General features: G+C 41.6%; 1 protein-coding gene across 25 annotated transcripts in view; it reads left to right on the top strand.

Moving 5' to 3' along the window:
• The window catches only part of ABI3BP (ABI family member 3 binding protein), a 238,082-nt gene that overhangs the window by 186,246 nt on the left and 33,255 nt on the right, over positions 1-18,581 (top strand). For 23 of the 25 annotated variants that reach the window (XM_046659530.1, XM_046659526.1, XM_046659531.1 and 20 more), the window contains 6 exons: positions 65-142; positions 4,356-4,421; positions 12,637-12,714; positions 14,216-14,320; positions 17,370-17,498; positions 18,038-18,106. In XM_046659530.1, coding sequence (XP_046515486.1) covers positions 65-142; positions 4,356-4,421; positions 12,637-12,714; positions 14,216-14,320; positions 17,370-17,498; positions 18,038-18,106 — 525 coding nt within the window. The remainder of the gene's footprint in view (positions 1-64; positions 143-4,355; positions 4,422-12,636; positions 12,715-14,215; positions 14,321-17,369; positions 17,499-18,037; positions 18,107-18,581) is intronic. The other 2 variants (XM_046659511.1, XM_046659506.1) reach the window with 1 other exon arrangement.

The raw sequence follows: 18,581 nt of genomic DNA, 5'->3' as shown, positions 1-18,581 counted from the left end.
GGTTTTTTTACATGTCCATAATGATAATTATTAAAGCAAGCCACCTTACTGTGTTTTTCCCCAGCAGAAACAGACCAAACCACCCAAGAACTCTTCACCACTAAGATTTCACGAACAACTGAGCTGGCAAAGACGACTCCGGGTAATGCTATCCCCTACCTCTCATAGGAACTTTTGCTTCTTCACTTTTAATCAGGAAAGAAATTTTTTTTTCAGAATGTAATTTCTCATCACAGTGAATTACTTGGCTTTTTTCACGATTTAGGTGCAGGACATCAGCCACGTGTGAATACTACTAGTTGAATGTAGGAAAACAAGTTCTTTAGCTGGAGCTGTGCTTTTGGATGTATTGTCGACCACTTGATGCTAATAACTAAGAATGAAAGCTCCCATTTTTTTCCTTGCTTGACCTTCATCTGCCTCATTTCTACATCTGATAAATAAGAATCTTTATTACCTTCCTCTTCCTCCTTTCTCTCCCTCTATTTTCCCTCTGTCCCATCTCCCCAACTTGATGAACACATTGACATTGTGGCCTGAGGAAGGAAACCAGTAACAAGAAAAATCATTTTTTAATGATGGCTTAATATTTAAACCTGGATGTTTAAATATTAAGGGAGGTTTTCTCTGGAATTTCTGACTTCTATGTCTTCCTTCCCAGTTTTTGGGATGTGAACTCACCTGCATGAAGCTCTTTGTCATCTTCGTGCTCTCAGAAATCTTTCCTTTTTGTATTTTTCTGTCCTACTTGGGTTATAACCAGTGGACTTCTACTATTTTTTGTTTTCTTTCTTTTTTTCTAAATTACTCCTTTTGCCCATCTCTACCTCTATCATATGGGAAGAAACCCAAAAAACAAAAGCAAACTTTTTTTAAGGAGTTGGAAGACAAATGTATTTTCTCATTGTCAGGTATAATTTGGGGGGAAAATTTGGTGGAAGAAATTTGAAATAATAAGAGGAAATGATAACAGTAAAAGAAATCTGATTTTAAGGTGTCAAGTGGAGCAGTACTTACTCTAAATAAATACGACTGAGAACACTATGGCACAGGACCGTTCTTGTAACTTTTCTAAATCTTTTTTTTACTTGCTTGTTTGGTTTAATTTTATGTTTTAAATGTGCATTTTGTTATTTACTTCACTGTCTTTATATTTATTAACTTCTTATTTATTTATAAATATACACAGAAGTAAGAAGCATAATCTAATGACAGCCCTCCCACGTGCTCATAACCAGCTTCAACCGTTAACAGCAGATGTTCAATCACATCACCCCACCCTGATTTTCCTATGTTTATGTTTTATGTTTTTCGCAAATCTCTTTGATGTCTGGCTAATAGAAGATAGCTGGATTCTCATAATCAAACACATTAATGTTTTTGCAGCGAAATATATAAATATTTACAATAAGCATCATAAAGACTATTCAGCTCAGGTTGTGTTGCCAAATGAGGAAAAGATTTCAGCTTTTTAGAGCTTTAGAGATTTCATCATTGAGGATGAAAGATCATAGGCCTGTTCTTTCCTTGCTTTTGCTTTTTCTTACTTTAATGGAAATATCAATATTGTGTCACCATTACTAGTGTATGTAGAATTTTTATCAAATTCCCTCTAAAGCCTTGTTTTATCAGATAGGACTTTCACAGTTGATTGGATACATGTCCAGGATCTGACATCATTATATGAGATGTCTTAACATATTTATATAACATGCTATATTTTAATTATTTTCTTATGCTCTGAGGATCCCTAGCTTGAGCCTAAACTGCATTACCCTAGGATTCCTACTTTCCTAGGCTTGTGCCAAGGATCTTAGAGTGAACTCACGAGGGATTCATTTGCATGAAATGACAAAGGACATCCTAGGAAAGAACCCATCTTAGGGATAAGAGTAGCAACCAAATGGTGGTCCAGCCCAAGAGCCCTGCTTGGGAGTAGTTGGTCACCTTTAGTTAAGGCACTCTGTGTGTCACTAGGAGCACCCTCATAAATGTGTGCCTGAGCTCTGCAGAACAGGAAGTCAATCAACTGTTTTATTTCTGTTGTGTTGACTTTTTAACATCAGGCATTAGATGCACAACAGAGCACACAACAATTTGAGAGAGACGCTGTAGGGGTGAAATTGTTCCTCTTGATCGCACTCTGCTGCGCATGTACCGTGACCTGTGGCTTTATGGTCTCCAAGCCTCAGCACGGGGGCCCAAGTGCTCCAAAGAAACCTTGTACCTAAAACCTAGGCATGAGTCTGCTGGTGGAATCTCCTCTCCTTTCTCTGTGGTGTCCTTGCTGCTTTGTCTGCTGAGACAACACCCTGCGGCGCGCTGTAAACAAAGCCCTGAACCATCCAGCTCCTCTCCTTTGTCCTTCTCATCTCAACCTGTAGTAGAAATCCACTTGGCCAGAGGCACTTCGGGAACATTTTGCTTGTTTTAACTTTTTTCAGCCCCCTGAATCCTCCTTCCCCTCTCCCAGTACTGGGCAGGACGTGGGTCCCTCAAGGTGTTTCTCCTGTAGTCCCTGTTTATTTTTGATGTTATCTTCACACAGTATTTTTAATGCCTTTTACAATTGATTTTTATAAAACTACTTAGATACGAAGCCGCCTTTTATAATTCTTTTTATTATTAGCCACTAAAAACTATGTGGAAATGATGTTTACAGAGTTACAGCCTCACAAAGTTCTTTTGTCTTCTTTTTTTTTTTTAGTTTAAAATTGAAAACTTAGAACGATTTTCTCAAGGCTATGTGTTATTTGGTGATGAGCTATATGGGGAACTCACAGCCTAAACTTAAGTAATATTTCAGGTCTTTTATAAAAAGTTCTCTCTAGATTTAAGTAAAGACTGTGGAAAAAAATAAAACTAAAATTCTGATCCTGTGGCTTTAAAATAATTAATGTTGTGCTGATTATTTCTGTGTTCTGCTCTTTCCTGTCTAAAGTTTTAGAACTCATATGTGTTCTAGAATGAGACTAATAAGAGCCAGGGTCCTTGTATTTCTTTAAGCAAAAGCAATCTAACATTGAAGAAATTAACATGAAAAGCTGAAACAGGTTAAACTGACAGGGAATCCTACGACTCTCAAGGAAGATTGAAGAAAAACATTTGCAAATCATCATCATGCATGTTAGGGTGTGTGAGAATCAATTTTTTATAACAGCAGTACCTCTGTTTACTCTAGTTATTACGTCTTGAAAGGCCACGCTAAACCTACAGGGAATTTCAGTATGTGTCTGCCGTTTTTGGCCTGAAGTGTGGCAAAATTCTGCTCATCAATCTTCACGTTGGAAGCTTATAAATGAGCTACGTTATAATCTGTTTCACAGGTGTATTTTTGTTAACTTGGTAGGCAAGGCGTTGCTGATTTATGGTTATATAAAAAACCCACTCAAGATGTGAACGAAACCATCAAAACGATGTAATCTCCTTACATAGTTGCAAGAAAAATTTTTTCCAGTCTTAGCTAAAGCATTACCAAGAAAGCTGGTGGCAGGAGGCAGTGTGGTGTGTTGAGTGGGGAAGAGGAGGGAAGGATGGACAAATTCCAGGATGAATGCACACTCTAAAACCTTAGGAAGCAAAAATATTTCAGCTGAGTTTCTCATGAATTTGCCTGCTTACAATGGTCACTTATTTTTTAAATTTATTCAACAAGTCTTCATTAGGAGTCCTCACTGTGCCAGGCCCTGGACAGCAGGAGCAGGAAGTGACAAAGTAGCATGTTGTTTCCAGGGCTTGTTTGAGTTCTCACTCCTTGCTCACCCTGTCTTGATGGGCAGAGCACCAGAAGTCATGTGCTCTCCTTTCTAAGGCTTTAATGGATGGCACTCTGAGTATTATTCATTTCAGGGTTCATGAGCTAAGACAGTTTGATAGAAGCCACATGTTCCTACTCTTCTCTTTGAACCTACCTAAGAATATTTTTATTTTTGCCTTCAAGATTACTTGTCTTTTTTGGCAAAATAACGTTCCACGGTGATTCCCTAATTGAGAGATGTAGATGGATGGGTGGATGGATGGATAGATGGTTGGCTTAAAGATTTACCATGTTAAGAAAACATCTAGTAAAATAAATACCCTTGAAAAGCATGGACTAAATGATGACTAATCCTTAACGCAGGTTACAAATGGCCTACCTCACTCCATGTGCACCTTTCATTTCCAGACATGAATACTTTCACTTGTTTGATTTTGCTTTAGCATCCATGCTGTAATGTGTAACTGGAGGTTTCAGAATGTCCTTTCAGAATGTTCCATGCAAAGTGTGTGAGCTCTTGGTGCCCAGGGCACTCAGTCTCCATGGAATGGACTTTGGAGTGTTGGTTATTAAATTTGACGCATTTGCTCTATTTCAGCACCACACAGACTGTATACCACCCCAGGGAGGCCCAGAGCTCCTGACAAACCCCGCAGCAGACCGGGTAAGCTGTTTCTCTTTCTGATGACCTAAATAATAAGCACATCTGAGATCATATAAAATGTGCTGAAACAGCCAAATACACCAAAGGAAGGATACAGTATCTCCTTAGTTGCCATAAAGGACATACAGAAATTCTAAGCCTTGTGGATAAGTAGAAAGGTAATGAATTCGTGGAAGTGGCAAGACTTGACAGAGGTTTTTAAAGATGACCAATTCAGAGACTACTACGGAACTTTATTGGTATAAAAGTATTTTTGTAATAGTATTTGTGCGTAAATCACACACACACACACACACACCCCCACCCCTTCAATTTTCCATGGCAATGATAGAGATAGCATTAGAGTTAGTTATGACGTCATATTTCCCGCTTTCAAATGTTATTTATCTTTTAAGAAAAGACGGGCTCTTCCAGTATAAGAGGATCTTGTTCTGGGAGAATATCTTTACTTGATTCCTTTAGATGATAAATCAAAAAAAAAAACAGCAACAACTCAATTTAGAGGTTGTAAACAGCAAAAATAAACTGATAATTAAACATTGGAAATCACTTTAAATTTGCTAAATTCTCCAAAGGTTCTAGGTTCTCCCTCACAGGAGCTTGTTAGGGAAAAGTTCACTTGAAGGGGCTGGTTTGGTCCATGTAGGTCGCTCCTATGCCACAGTGCAAGTTGGACCAGAACACTGGTGTTTTCTGTCCCTTTTTTGCTGTGATTCTAAGAAGTCTTCTTAGGGGCCGGCCCGGTGGCACAGCAGTTAAGTGCGCACCTTCTGCTTCGGCGGCCAGGGGTTTGCCGGTTCGGATCCCGGGTGCGGACATGGCACCGCTTGGCAAGCCATGCTGTGGTAGGCGTCCCACATATAAAGTGGAGGAAGATGGACACGGATGTTAGCTCAGGGCCAGTCTTCCTCAGCAAAAGGAGGAGGATTGGCACCAGATGTTAGCTCAGGGTTGATCTTCCCCCCCCAAAAAAAAAAAAAAAAAGGAAGTCTTCTTAAAGTTCTAAATGATGAGACTGGCTTATAAGTTAATGTTCTTGGTGAACAGCTTTCCAGGCGCGTGGGAGAAGCAAATAATCGTTTCTGTCCTTTGGTTTATTGAAAGCCCACATTTTTTCACAGTAATCCTCCAACTCCTGAAGGTAATTAGGCACATACATCTTTATAAACAAATTTGTCTCCATGTGACTTTAGTATCATGATAGCTGTCGAGAGCTTAATGTATGGCTGGTTCTGTTAAAGGTTCCTACTACATAATGAAACAGTAACAATCATGGCTCACATTGACTGAGGGCTTGCCATATGTCCTGTGAGGTACAGTTGAGAAAGCTGAGGTGTGGAAAAAGCTAGAAAGTACATTTGAAGTCAAGCAATCTGACTTCAGAGCTTGCTTTCTAACCATAACACATGTAGTGCTTTTCCTTAAAGAGTCTTTTAAACAGAGGATGAAATGGATGACCTCTTCGAGTTTTGGTAGTGCTATGACTCTCTACAAGCAGGGGAGAAATTGAAATGGTTTCTTCATATTTCCATGTTCACCAATGAACTTATGCCAGGATTATGAGGGAACATTGTTACCTAGAGACTCCTGCAAAAGGACCACCAATTTCTGAATTATGAATTAAGGCCTTGAGAAATAAATACACTTCAAGTTTTGGGTTTTCATTAGGTATATGTAATCCTGATCTTTCCTCAGTTCCATTTTGGAAGGTATCTAGTGCTTATAAATGAAGAAAGATAGTCCCCATTTGGAAATAAACTTCCCTTGCCAGTTATTTTTTCAAGTCCCGTGATCACCTCAGAGCACAAACTCAGGTCTCTATTCCCAAACTCATGTCTATAATTTTTATACCAGAATTGTGCTTTCTATAATATGAATAATACTTTTTGGTAAGCCATCATTTTTTTATTGCCTAGTTAATGACTTCCAATTCTCTGGGAAGCTTTGTTTTCCTTGGCTGCAAAGTTTTTATAAGAAAATCTCTAAACTATTTATTTCCCACTTTATTGTAGTTCTGAATAAGACAACTACAAGACCTAGCAGGCCCAAACCCAGTAGGATGCCCACAGGGGATGGAATGGGAACAGGCAGTGATCAAATGAGTAAAATGTATTTTCTTTTGATCCTATCAAAATAAATGTTTTCATTGAATTTTTATAATTTTGTTCAATTCACACTTCAATATCTTTTTTACCAGTTTTGGAAGTTCTTGGTATAACTAGAATTGAACATTGTAATTCATTCCAAAATCAAAACTTCAAATGTTTGTGAGAACATTAAGAACTTTGCACTTTTCTAAACTCAGTCCACTAAATCAGTTACCATACATAGTCTTGCTTCTGAAAAGGATCCTGATTAAATATGAATTCTTGAATGAAAATATCAAAATAGCTGTTTTCCCTTATTTCAAAACACTTTCCATGTGCAGCCTTGGTCTTTGAGACTATGATCACTTGGTTTTCGAGTTTATAATTTCACAAGTATCATTATAATTTTTTTAAAAGACTGCATCTGTTAGCAATCTGTAATACGATATTAAAACAAGGAGAGCAATTAGCAGTTGATCACCCTGGTTACAGTCTTATTAACGCTTCCAACTCATTCATGTTAGTTGACTGACATGACCCGGATCCAATCAGATCTCAGGAGGAGGCAGCGTACAGATGGCTCGGACAAGGATCTGATACAAGCTCAAACGCCCAACTCACTAAGTGGATAAATGGTAGTTACTAAATGCCTTAATATGGGATTGCATCGTCCCCTTTAAACATTTTTTAAATACTACAAATCTTGTGCTTGCTTATGTAAGAAAGCATGAAAATTAGTTTATTTAATGCATATATATTTAATCAACCCATTGTAGTTCCCTAATGAGAAAGAGATATGAATAACACCTGAAGATATTCGGACTAAAAATCACTTAGATTTGTTTTAAAATGTGTTTTTTGTACCAGGTTATTACAGTGTCTGAAGTTCTAGGAATTCCTTTCTCTTCAAAACAATTAATGAGGCAAATACTATAAATTCCTGACTCATGAAAAACAAGAAAGCATTCCAACATCTATTTGTACTCAGCCGCTCCCTTTATTCTTCCCAAGTGTGGCGTTAGGCGGCGCAGAGTTTCTCAGATTGACATAAACAATCTGGCTCTAAGCAGAACCACCTTCTTAACATTCAAAAGAATTCCCTGGAGCTTGCCTAAGTAAAACAGGAGAAAGCATTTATGTCAACAAAGCAAATGAAAGAACAAGTAGCTACGATCAAACTTGAAAGTCATTAACCTTCAGTATAATCAAGCATTGATTCTCGCTAGGAAAATGCTGTCTTTTAGAGGAAAACAGCATTATTATATTTTAGTTTATCAGCAATATAAACATTTTTCCAGAGCCACTTATAACACAAACTGACATGTTACCCTCTTGTGTAGATGAAGTCAACTTCATCTAACTTAGCTTTGGAAGGATGGTTGATCTCTTATCAGGGCTTCTTCAATTTAATTAGTTAGGTGCTGATAGAGTTGGGTTGGTGGGCACAGGTAGACAAAGTGAGCTCACTGTTTCCCCTTTTCTTGCTCTACCTCCATCCCCAGCCCAAATGTGTGGCACTTGTTCTATGTTCTAGTGTCTGTCTATTGGAATCCCCCTTCGGGGAAGAACTTGCCGCCCACCTGCAGGGAGTGAGGTCAGCAGATAGCGTGTCATTGTCAGCTCCTTCAGAGCCAGCCTCAGCTGAGAAAGCCATGGTTGGAGGTCTAGTTGGTAGACCACCATGTCTGCTACAATAACACGTAACAACCAAATGATATTCACCTCAGGAGTGCAAGGTTGGCTCAACATTCAAACAAGTTCATGTAATTCACCACATTAACAGAGCAAAGGAGAAAAATCATACAATCATCTCAATAAATACAACAATCAACTGTTAGACAAAATTCAAAATCCATTCATGATGAAAACTCCCAGATAACTAGAAATAGAAAGAATTTTTCCCACTCTAATAAAGGGCATCTGTGAAAAAACCTACAGTTAACATCATACTTAATAGTGAAAATCTGAATGTTTTTTTCCTAACATCATAAACAGAAGCAAGGATTTTTATTTTTACCATTTCTGTTGAAAGCAGTAATGGAGTGTTTAGCCAATGCAATAAGACAGGAAGGAAGCAAATGGTGTAAACTGGAAATCACAGATGACGTGTGTAGCATATTACAAAAGGAAATTTTAATAGCTCTCAGACTATTTGCCTAGGAAATAATGTTTTGAAAAATTGACAAGCAAAAGAATGTTTTTAAATCTGTTCTCTCCAGATTATAGATTTACATGAGTCCACCTTACTTTGATTCTGCATAGTTTTGACCTGGCTTATTTACAAAAGTACAGGTATTCGTGTTAAGTTTATTTTCTTCTCTGACACAGTGCCACTATCTCATCCACTCTCACTTCTAGCCTCTAGTGAATCTTAATGAGACACCATTTCTGTGTCAACTGATTCCTTATCCAACTTTGACATCTTGCCCAGAATATTTACCTTTATTATCCCTCTTACGTACATTTTCCTATAGTTTTTCTTGCTAAAGTTTTCATCCCAGATATTTTACACTAAAAAAAAAAAAAAAATCTGTTGATAAAGAAAGTCTGTAGGATTTATGGGACATATTCTTCATGGTCTTAGGCCACTTAAAGTTGTACCTTTGGAAAACTAAAAAAGAAAGATTCTGAGACCTCAAAAACTATGGACCTTTGATTATTTGGTCCTCTGTACCAATCTTGCAATGATTCCATAAATCCCAGGAATCTTTAAACCATCTTGAGCCAAGTTTCTCATTTCATAACATCAGCACAGATGTTGTCCCTACTCTATGTGCATTTCACATCTATATGTATAAATATTCCTCCACCTCAAAGTTTGAAAGTGGCCTGCAGAGGCTGAGGTTTTAGATAGGTCATTTTTCCAGCACTCTGCTTTTTCAAGGTTTCCAGAGATGCGTCTCAGGTTAACTGATGTGTTCCATACATTATAACCAACTTGAGATCTGACTCCAGAGATGCAACAAGTATGCATTAGACCAAGGGATCACAACAACTATGGTCCCACAGGCCAAATCCGGCTCACTCCCTATTTTTATAAATAAAGTTTTGAAACATAGCTTGCTTTCACAACGCAATGGCAGAGTTGAATAGTTGTGACAGAGACAGTATGGCCCACAAAGCTGAAAATATTTCCTCTGACCTTTAACAGACAAAGTTAGCCGACTTTGTGCTGGACAATCTCTCTAACCTCCTCCCCGTGGAAGGAAGCTCCTGAGCTGGGCAGCTAGTCCTTCATTCGGCCAACATTTATGGAAGGCCCATTATGTGCAGGCAAAGCGTTATTTGGAAACCACCTTGGGACCTGTGGTTTGGCAGATATGTTAATTATCTGAACCCCAGACTCCTTTTCTGCATCCTGATGAAGAACCCACCCACTTCACTGCCCCCGCATGGAGTGCACTTGACAACCAGAAACCAGACTCCTCCAAGGTGAGGAATGTGTTTTTCTGGGCTTGTGGCTAAAACTTCCAGTCTGCTGGCTCACCACGCCTCACTTTTTAGCCAGGTCCTAAGATCTGGAGACAAGGACACAAAGACCAGTCATCCATAAAACCACCCCGTTTTGGTCACAGGGAATCGTCTCTGATACATATGGAAATTGATTTCCAGTTTACCGTGTTTGCAAAGTTTTTGTTGCCATGGTTAAAAATACCCAAATGGTTTCTTCATTTTTGACGATAAATTGCTAAGGGGTGAACTATGTAAATCCAGAGATTTCTGGAGAACTCCCATATGGCAACTGGGGCTCCTGCTGAAGCTCAAGTCTTGGTGCTTCCGGAGCCAACTCTGCCCTTTAGAAAAGATTAATCCTGCCTGAGGGAAAAAGAATTCAGGTCACAGCCGGGGCCAGATGGGCTGGTCAGCCACCGATTCCTGAGGAGTCTTTCTCTGTATTATCTCGCTTCCTGCTTCCTCTCTGCCTTCCCACTGCCTCTGCCTTTGGCCTTCCCTTGCTCTCCTCCGATTCAGGGCAACAGAAGTTCACAGGTCTGCGGGCTCCAGGCGCACACTGCTGCCTGGCTGACACGCAAACCACAGCTAGACGGAGGCAAGGCCGGAACTGTAGTTCAGCCTCCTGTCCCCAGCTCAGTGCTCTTTCCCTGAACTCCACGGCTGTCTTTTGCAGGGCTCTGAGCAACACTGCTGTACCCTGCTAACTTTCATCTGTTTCTAAAGGCTAGAGAAAGTTCAGTGTAGCAGCTAATCGATCAGAGGACTGACTGAGTTTTAAGGATCCTAATAGTATGATGCTTCTGTCTCTACCTATATGGAAAGTGACAGAAAATGGCTGGTTTCTGCTGAATTCTCCCTTAATTGGAAAAGAAGCCAGGGGAATTTTATCTTTGGTCTTACGAAGTAATCCTGCAGAATTTAGGATTCTCTCCTGCATCTCCAAGTCTCCAGCCCCTGTAGCTTGGTAGACCCGCATGTGACTGCTCAGGGACCACTGCCAGACTTGTGCTAGTCTAAGTCCCACATACTAGTGGCATGGCTGACGACACATGCTTGCCAGCCATGGCCATTTAGCCCCACACAGTGGTGACACCTCAAACCACCTAAAAGACAGAGTATAGGACTCTGGGGCTAAAGTCACTTAGAGTCACTGTGAGGAAGAAGAGAAGGGAGATGACATCAGGAGGAAGACAGTCCTCTGTGCTATGCCATTTTGTGCATTAACGCAAAGAGGCACATGTGGGTCTAAATCCCACACTTTCTGGCTGTGATTTGCTTAAGACCCTCTTGCCTTGGGTTTCCTCATCTGTGGCACCTGGGTGATATCTCCCACACAGAAGGGTTCATGTAATGAATGTTTAAGGAGCTTGCACAGTATTGGATCAAAATACTTTGTTTTCTTAAGGGTAGGAAGATTTGGAGAAAGTGGGTAAAGAAGGATCTACTACAGGTGCACACAGCCTACTGCCCTTCTAGAGTACAGAATACATTTTTCTCCCTCAAAAAATAGTGGTAAAGCATTCTCACCAAGCCAGGGTATCCCAGTGAACAGACGGAAGTGTTTTCCTTTCCCCTATGCCGTGCGCAGAGTAACCACCCAAGTGAGTGATTTCCCTGGCCCCATTGCCACCTACAGGAGGGCACAGGAAGAAGACTAATGAGCCTTTTGTCTTCCCCATGCCTGTGGGATTAGCTACAAAATAGTCACTGACCCCAGAACATTGCTTTTCTACCACAAATAAGCAATGTTGACTTCATGGCTCCATAAAAACGTTCTCTGTGATTTTATATAGTATCTTTTGTTCAAGCAGCAGAAAGTGTGGGTTTTCAATATTCTGGTTCATAAAAAAATGTCTGTTTCTATTCTTTCTTAATGATAACTGTCAGCCACATTAGGGAAGATTATTTTATAATGTAAAAGAATAATAATTTTAAAAATAGGACAGAAACCTAAATTGGTTCCTCCTCCCCTTAGGACAGCTGTCCAAAATCCAAGCTCGGGTATTTAGGTGAATGCCTGAGTAATACCCACCAGATTGTATTTGAGAGACTTAGGAGATAAAACATCACACACAGTAATTTTGAGATCAGTTTCTTCCAAATAGCAGGTTGCAGTTCTAGGCCTGCCCAGGACTAATTTACAAATGTCAAAGGTACAGATCCAGTTTGTGGCCTAACCAGCCTGATAGCCAAGGCCTCTCCAGGAATATTTTTAAAGTCAATTCCTTAAGTATAAACCCAAACACACTGGAATTTTGAGGTTTTTTTATTGGGGTAGAGGAGTTGGAGGAAAGTTTTTCAAAACCGCAAAATGTACCCATGAATTCTGGCAAAAACCAGCCAGTCATCGAAGATGAAGTCTGCCTGACAAGGTAGTACCAGCCAGGAAGGCAGTGTGGGATGGGCATCATGGAAAATGAAGACAAAACCGCAATTCACAATCAAATGTTAACTCTCCGGAGAAAAGATCACAACCAATGAATGTGGGGCTTTGAATTTTTTCTCTATGCAGGTGGGAGAAGCCAATTAAAATGTCTGGGCACAAAACCATCAATTCCCCTGCTCTGCAAAGAATGCGCATCATCACTGACAACTCTACCAAGACACAATGAAGGAGAACATTTCATATGTTTTGCTTTATATTTATTCCCTGTCATTATGTCTGCTCATAGGGGTCAAGCAACCGCCAAAGCCATCAGGTGCTGGTAGAGATGTGTTAGTGGACTCCACCCATGCCACAAAAAGACCAGGTGAGGAATAAGATGCTGCCTCCCATACTCTGCTCTGAAACCTGGGCAACGACTGCACTATCATTTGTTGCAGCAAAAACAGCAGCATCCACACAACCCCCAAAGGGTCAGAATCATGTAACAGTGCATAGGTATTGTTGGAGAAACATTCTAAAATATTATCTCTGAGGGAGTGGAAAGTGCTCTGTGCACAAAGGCAAGATTAATAAGAGCCTCGAATAGGGTACCAATTTAGTGATTGCTCTGTATAGTGTTCTGAGGGGCCCCAGTGGACAAATGCTGCGGTCACGTGGGGTCTAGTTTTCCTCATGTTCAAGTTCTGCTGTTGTGTAACTTATTACAATATCCTTTGGCCTGAAATGATTTATGTTCCTAATTTAAAACTATGTTGTATGTAGTAGGCCAAAATTATGAAGCTGGTGACTTGGAGTATCTTTGCATCAAATAAGAACTCTGTGCTTTTTAAAAGGATGCTGTGAAACCTACTTTGATGTATTAATGTCTGGGCTATAGATCTATCCTCTGTCACCTCCACTCACTCCCCTGCATGTACACGCACATACACACAGGCATAAATACACACTTCTTAGAATCCCAGGAAGTACTTAAAGCCACAGGGCATTTTCCTAGATTGTCACTTTTACTTCAAGATTTTTTAAACCAAGGTATATTATGGAAACAAAGAGATGAATTTTTAAGCTATAACACAAGACTTAAGATTTGGGTTACAGAGGACTGCTCCAGGGTCCTCTAGCTTTGCCAGCCTTTGTGCAAATTATAAAAAGTTGCCTCTCCCCTCTGCCCTTTGGTCAAACCACTAAGGAAAATGTGCCCTTGCTCTGGGCTGGCAGCCTGGCACCAGGGCTCCTGGAGGGGTGGGCAGAGCGGGTAGGAGACTGTGGCTTCCCCTGATGCCCCAGCCAGGCGCCTTCGTGCAGTGCGCAGCCGCTCACCGTGGCCCTGCTCTCCAAGGGCGCAGGCTTATTGCTCCTGCCATCAGGGCTACTTTGTTATAATCATCTGAGAAGGTCTGAAGTGTTTTTTAAATTATAACTACATAGTAGAGTTGGAGTGTGGGGTAGAGCAGCCACTAAAGAAGAAGTTCTATGCTTCAACAATTTACAGCTAAAATGGTGTAAGAATTGTAGTCTGAAAATCAAAGCAACTGGGGATAAAGAAGCTCAGAAATGCTACTGTTGAGTCTACGCGGGAAACTAAAGATGGTAAATTCTACACGGCTATACAGCCTTTCAAAAGGCAGATGTGCCTATGTATTTTTATCTATAATTAGAGGTTATTTTTTCCATATGCTAGTGTGTTTCACTATCCCAGGGTACGTTACGAACGTAATTTAGAAGAATATCGGACAATTTTACTCATAGGCATCTTGCTATAGAATCTATTCTCGGTCATCCAACTGTGACTTAAACATATTTTTTAAAACCTGTGATTGTTATCGAATGAATCCTTATGACAGCTTTATCTGTAATATAATCTTTAGCCACGATCCCAGGCACTCGCCGTCCACCCTTGCCACCTAGACCCACGCCCCCACGAAGAAAACCTTTACCGCCAAATAACGTCACCGGAAAGCCAGGAAGCGCAGGTACGTCGGTTGTAATCCTCCATTCTCCCTCCATGATTTCAATTTCACTAACTAACGCAAGCCCGTCTTGGCGTGCTAGCTCAAGCAACGGACAAGCCTGTGGTGTGTGTGGCAAATGCCTGTGTTGGCCCTGAAGACCAGACACTGTAAATGACAGCTTTGAGGACTCACATCCTGACTCTGGGTGGGTGGGGTGAAAGAAACATCCCTGTGCATCTAAGCCGGTGTGCTTCTCCCTTGTTGTGTGCTTGGAGCTGAGACCAAAGCTGACTCAGGCCCTTCAACAAGTGGATTATTTTGGATGAGATGTACTCTGCCAACCCACCAGGGTTAATGGAAAATGTCATCCACTTATCGTTCTGTCTCCTGAAATGAAATCCTATACATCTCATTGAAAGCTCCCCTGTCCACCAGCCTTCCTGCTGGCCCCAGTATTACGGTGTGAGGGGGAAGACTGGGGGCTGAAATCTTCAGGGTGACTGAGCAGGTCTAGCCTGTGCAACAAGCCAGGAATATATTTTAGAAGTCAAGCTGCCTCTCATCTCTATACCTTGGCATGTGTTGTTTCCTTCCCGTAGAAGGACCCCTCCCAGGTACCTTGGATGCTCACACTTCATTTTTTTCTTGAAAAAGCCTTCTCTAGCTCCCCAAAGTAGTCTTCGTCTTGCTCCCTGTTCTGCTTGTCCTTGATGCATTCCTCTGCTAGAGCAGAGAGCACGTTGTTTATACTTTTTTCTATGCTTGTCTCCCCTGAAGACTGTGAGCTCTGCGGTGACTGGGTCCTCGGTACACCTTCTCTGAACTCCCAGAACTAAATCCAGTGCTTGGCACACAGAGGATATTTGATAAGTAATCGTTGAGTCAATAAATGAATGAAATTAAGAATCAGTGAAAATTGACCCAGTTCAGAGCATTTCTCTTAAGGGCTCCTCATTGGACCTGCCGACAAATCACAGCATGTTCCCCATCTTTCCTCCATCTCTTCCCATCTCTTCTTTCTAAATATTTTGTAGGTAGAATCAGGATAAAAGTGTTAAAGACAGCTATGAAAGATGAAAGTGATGAGGGTTTATGACAAAGGGGATGGATGTCACTCTTTTCAGCGGATGAGAGGAGGCTGTGGTGATGGAGAAGCTGTTATGATGTATCGTGTGTGCAGAGACTCTAGATGCTTTCCATCAGCTGAAGGAGGAGTCAGCCTCTCATCCATGCTCCTGAGGCCTTCCTGAGTCAGGACCCAGGCACATGGCCCCAGTGAGGAGACCAGGTTTCTTCACTAATTGTAACTGGGGGCAGCTGTGACTGAGTGCCTGCAGCTTTCAGGTCAGACTGGAAGAGTCACAGACTGGAAGTGATGCCTGAGTGTCCCCCGTGGATGCCACACAGCTCCGCTGTAAAGCTGTGTCTTCAGCTGCAGCTCCACAGCCTTGGTTCCTGCCATATAAAACCCTTGTTTCTCTCCCATCAGTAAGTGTAGCTTTGGTACAGCCCACCAGCCTGAAGAAGAACCATACACACATCCCCTTTCTGAAATTGGCTGGTTCCCTGCCCTGCCTCTTGCTGTCCCCCTCTAACTCAAAGGAAGTGGCTGCATTGAGGAGCCAAACACAAATGGGCAGTTGTACAGATCTGGCCCGATTACTATGACAGAAAGTGCATCCTGAATTCAGGAATCAACTAAATGGCCTGGGAGTCCTCTAAACATATGTCCTCTCTCACAAGTGCCTGTGAGCACAGTCTTAGGTTGCCATGTGACATCTGCCACTTGTCCCCTAGCTCCAGAGCTACTGAGGCCCGAGTCTCCCTCTCCTTGCCAGGGTGAAAGTGCTATGCCAGCATTTCCTGCTAGCGCTGCCAATTCTGAAAAGCTCCTGTGGGCTGCAATGCCATGTCTCTTGGTTTTAATTCGCCCTCTCACTGTATCCCACTCCCACCGGGACCAAAAGCACGGCTCTGCAGGGGTGGGAGCAGCCCCTCTGGGGGACTCTTGCAGGACTCCATGCTGGGCTGGTCCTTGGGTCAGGCTCATACCTCTTGATGCTTTATCGTCCAACAATGATTCCTTTTCCCAGGAGGGCTATAAAATCCAGCCTAGCCTGCACTCTACTCTACACGCCCAGACTTGCCTGGGCCTTGGGATGGATCCAGTTTTGGAGACCTATAAGTCTTGTTAGAGTGGAAGAGACACTGTTGAATATAACATCTCAGGGTAGCACTGTTCTGGCTACCAGCTAGAATCACCAACATTACCTTAGAACTCTTTTTCTTCCCCTCCATCCATCTCTCATGCCTGCCAGTTAATCTCCAAGTCAGGCCGTTCCATCTCCCTGATGTCTCTCACGTAAAACCCCTTCCGTCTAGTCTAACTGCTTCTCGCGTAGTTCACCGCCTCTGCCTTTGCCTATATGACTGCTTTAGACTCTTGACTTCTCTCTCTGCCACCAGCTTTGCAACCTAACCCATCCTTTTCTCACCTGATCATGTTACTTTCCTTGTGAAAATCTTTCAGTGGGTCCTTGTCACCTAAAAATAATGTCCAGATCCATGGTCTGGAAGGCCCTTCAAGATCTGCCCTTCCCTGCCCCTCCACACTCAGCTCTCACTGCACCCGGAGCACCCTTGGCTCTCACTCCTTCAGATTGAACACACCAAGTGGTTTCATGCTTCCCTGACGTGGTTCTTCCTGCCCCTCTGACCAGAACGCAGCTCTCATACCTACCTGCTGATCGCCTATCCTCTTCACTGGCGCATCCTCTGTGAAGGCATTCCTACCCTCCCTCCACCCAACACTCTTCATCTTTGCCCACAGACTACTCCCTCCTCTTGCCCTCTCTACGACCTGATCCAGTTCTTTCACAATATCTATAATGCCTCAATATATTTGGCTCACACATCTGTCTCATCAAGGACACCAGATCTTATTTCTCTCTAAGCCTGGCATGTTAGTACCAAGCCACATGGTAAGTTCTTAATACATATTTATTGAATAAATAAAAGGGGACTTGGCAGTGCTCCTATGAAGCCTGACTGCTTTGGCCCTGCATTACAGGAATCATTTCGTCAAGCCGAGTAACTTCCCCACCCTTGAGGGCAACGCTCAGACCTACTGAAGCCCCCTTGGAGGGAACAGAGACAGATAAAAAGCAACCAACAGTTCCTGCTTCGGGAGAAGAAATTGGTTAGTATGTCAGTCCTTTCCCACTGTGGCTTAGCTGCAAAGTACTAAAAGATTTCAAATTAGGAGGAAAAGAGTCTCAGTTCTGGACCATCTATTTTTCTCAATTTTATGATTACGAGTCTTTTTACTTTTAAAATTATATTTTTAATGCTTTGTTATAGAATGTGCTCCTTCCCTTCACAGACATAGAAGAAAATGCAGAAGTTTTTTAGGAAAGTCTCCTGAAAAGACCAGGTCACCCAATGCTTCTTACTGAATCTCATGTCATTGCTAATTACACATGTTAATTTACTCATGAGTATCAGCAACTAGGTTGTAATCTTTAAATCATTGTTTATTACACTCCAGAACACCTACAGCAGGACACAATTAAAGGCCTTTTACTGTGGATAATATGTATAATAATAACAATAAAGAAAATCAAAGTTGCAAACAATTGACTAGGTGGCATTTTAACATTTATAGTCTTTAGTACTTTTTCATTTATTGTGAAGCTTTTTTATCTTTTGCCAAAATTGTTTATTATCTTCCATTATCAGGTAATACGACTGACTTTAGCTCAAGTCCAACAAGAGAAACTGATCCTCTTGGGAAACCCAGATTCAAAGGTATGCATGATTGGCTCCAGTTCTCAATGTTGATGAGGCTGTCTTTGGTGGGTGTTATCAGTCAGCTGTTGCTGTGTAATAAGCAACCACAAAATCTCAGTAGCACGCTCTAGTGAGGATTTATTTCTCATGTGTCTACAAGTCACTGGGGATCAGCTGATCTAGGAAGTGCTTGGCTGGGTGATTCTGTTTCTAGCAGCAGGTGCGACTGGGCCTCCTATGGGTTGGGCTCCACATATTTTCATTCTGGTGCCCAGGATGAAGGACCAATAGTGACTCAGGGGAAGCCGTTCTCATAAGAATACAAAGTCAAGAGACCGGTGTCCACACACACAACTGCATTTCAACATTCCTGCCAATATTCGTTATCCAGAGTAACTGACATAGCCGAGGGCAAATCAAGGATTGGGGAAGCATACTTTCTCCATGGATATAGAGGCTGTTTTTGAACAGTAATCTAATCTACCACAGTAGG

This window comes from Equus quagga, chromosome 4, assembly GCF_021613505.1.
Source record: "Equus quagga isolate Etosha38 chromosome 4, UCLA_HA_Equagga_1.0, whole genome shotgun sequence".
In the NCBI taxonomy this organism is placed as follows: Eukaryota; Metazoa; Chordata; class Mammalia; order Perissodactyla; family Equidae; genus Equus; species Equus quagga.
Note: the sequence above shows the minus strand (reverse complement) of the source record. Positions and strands in the feature narration are given on the sequence as shown.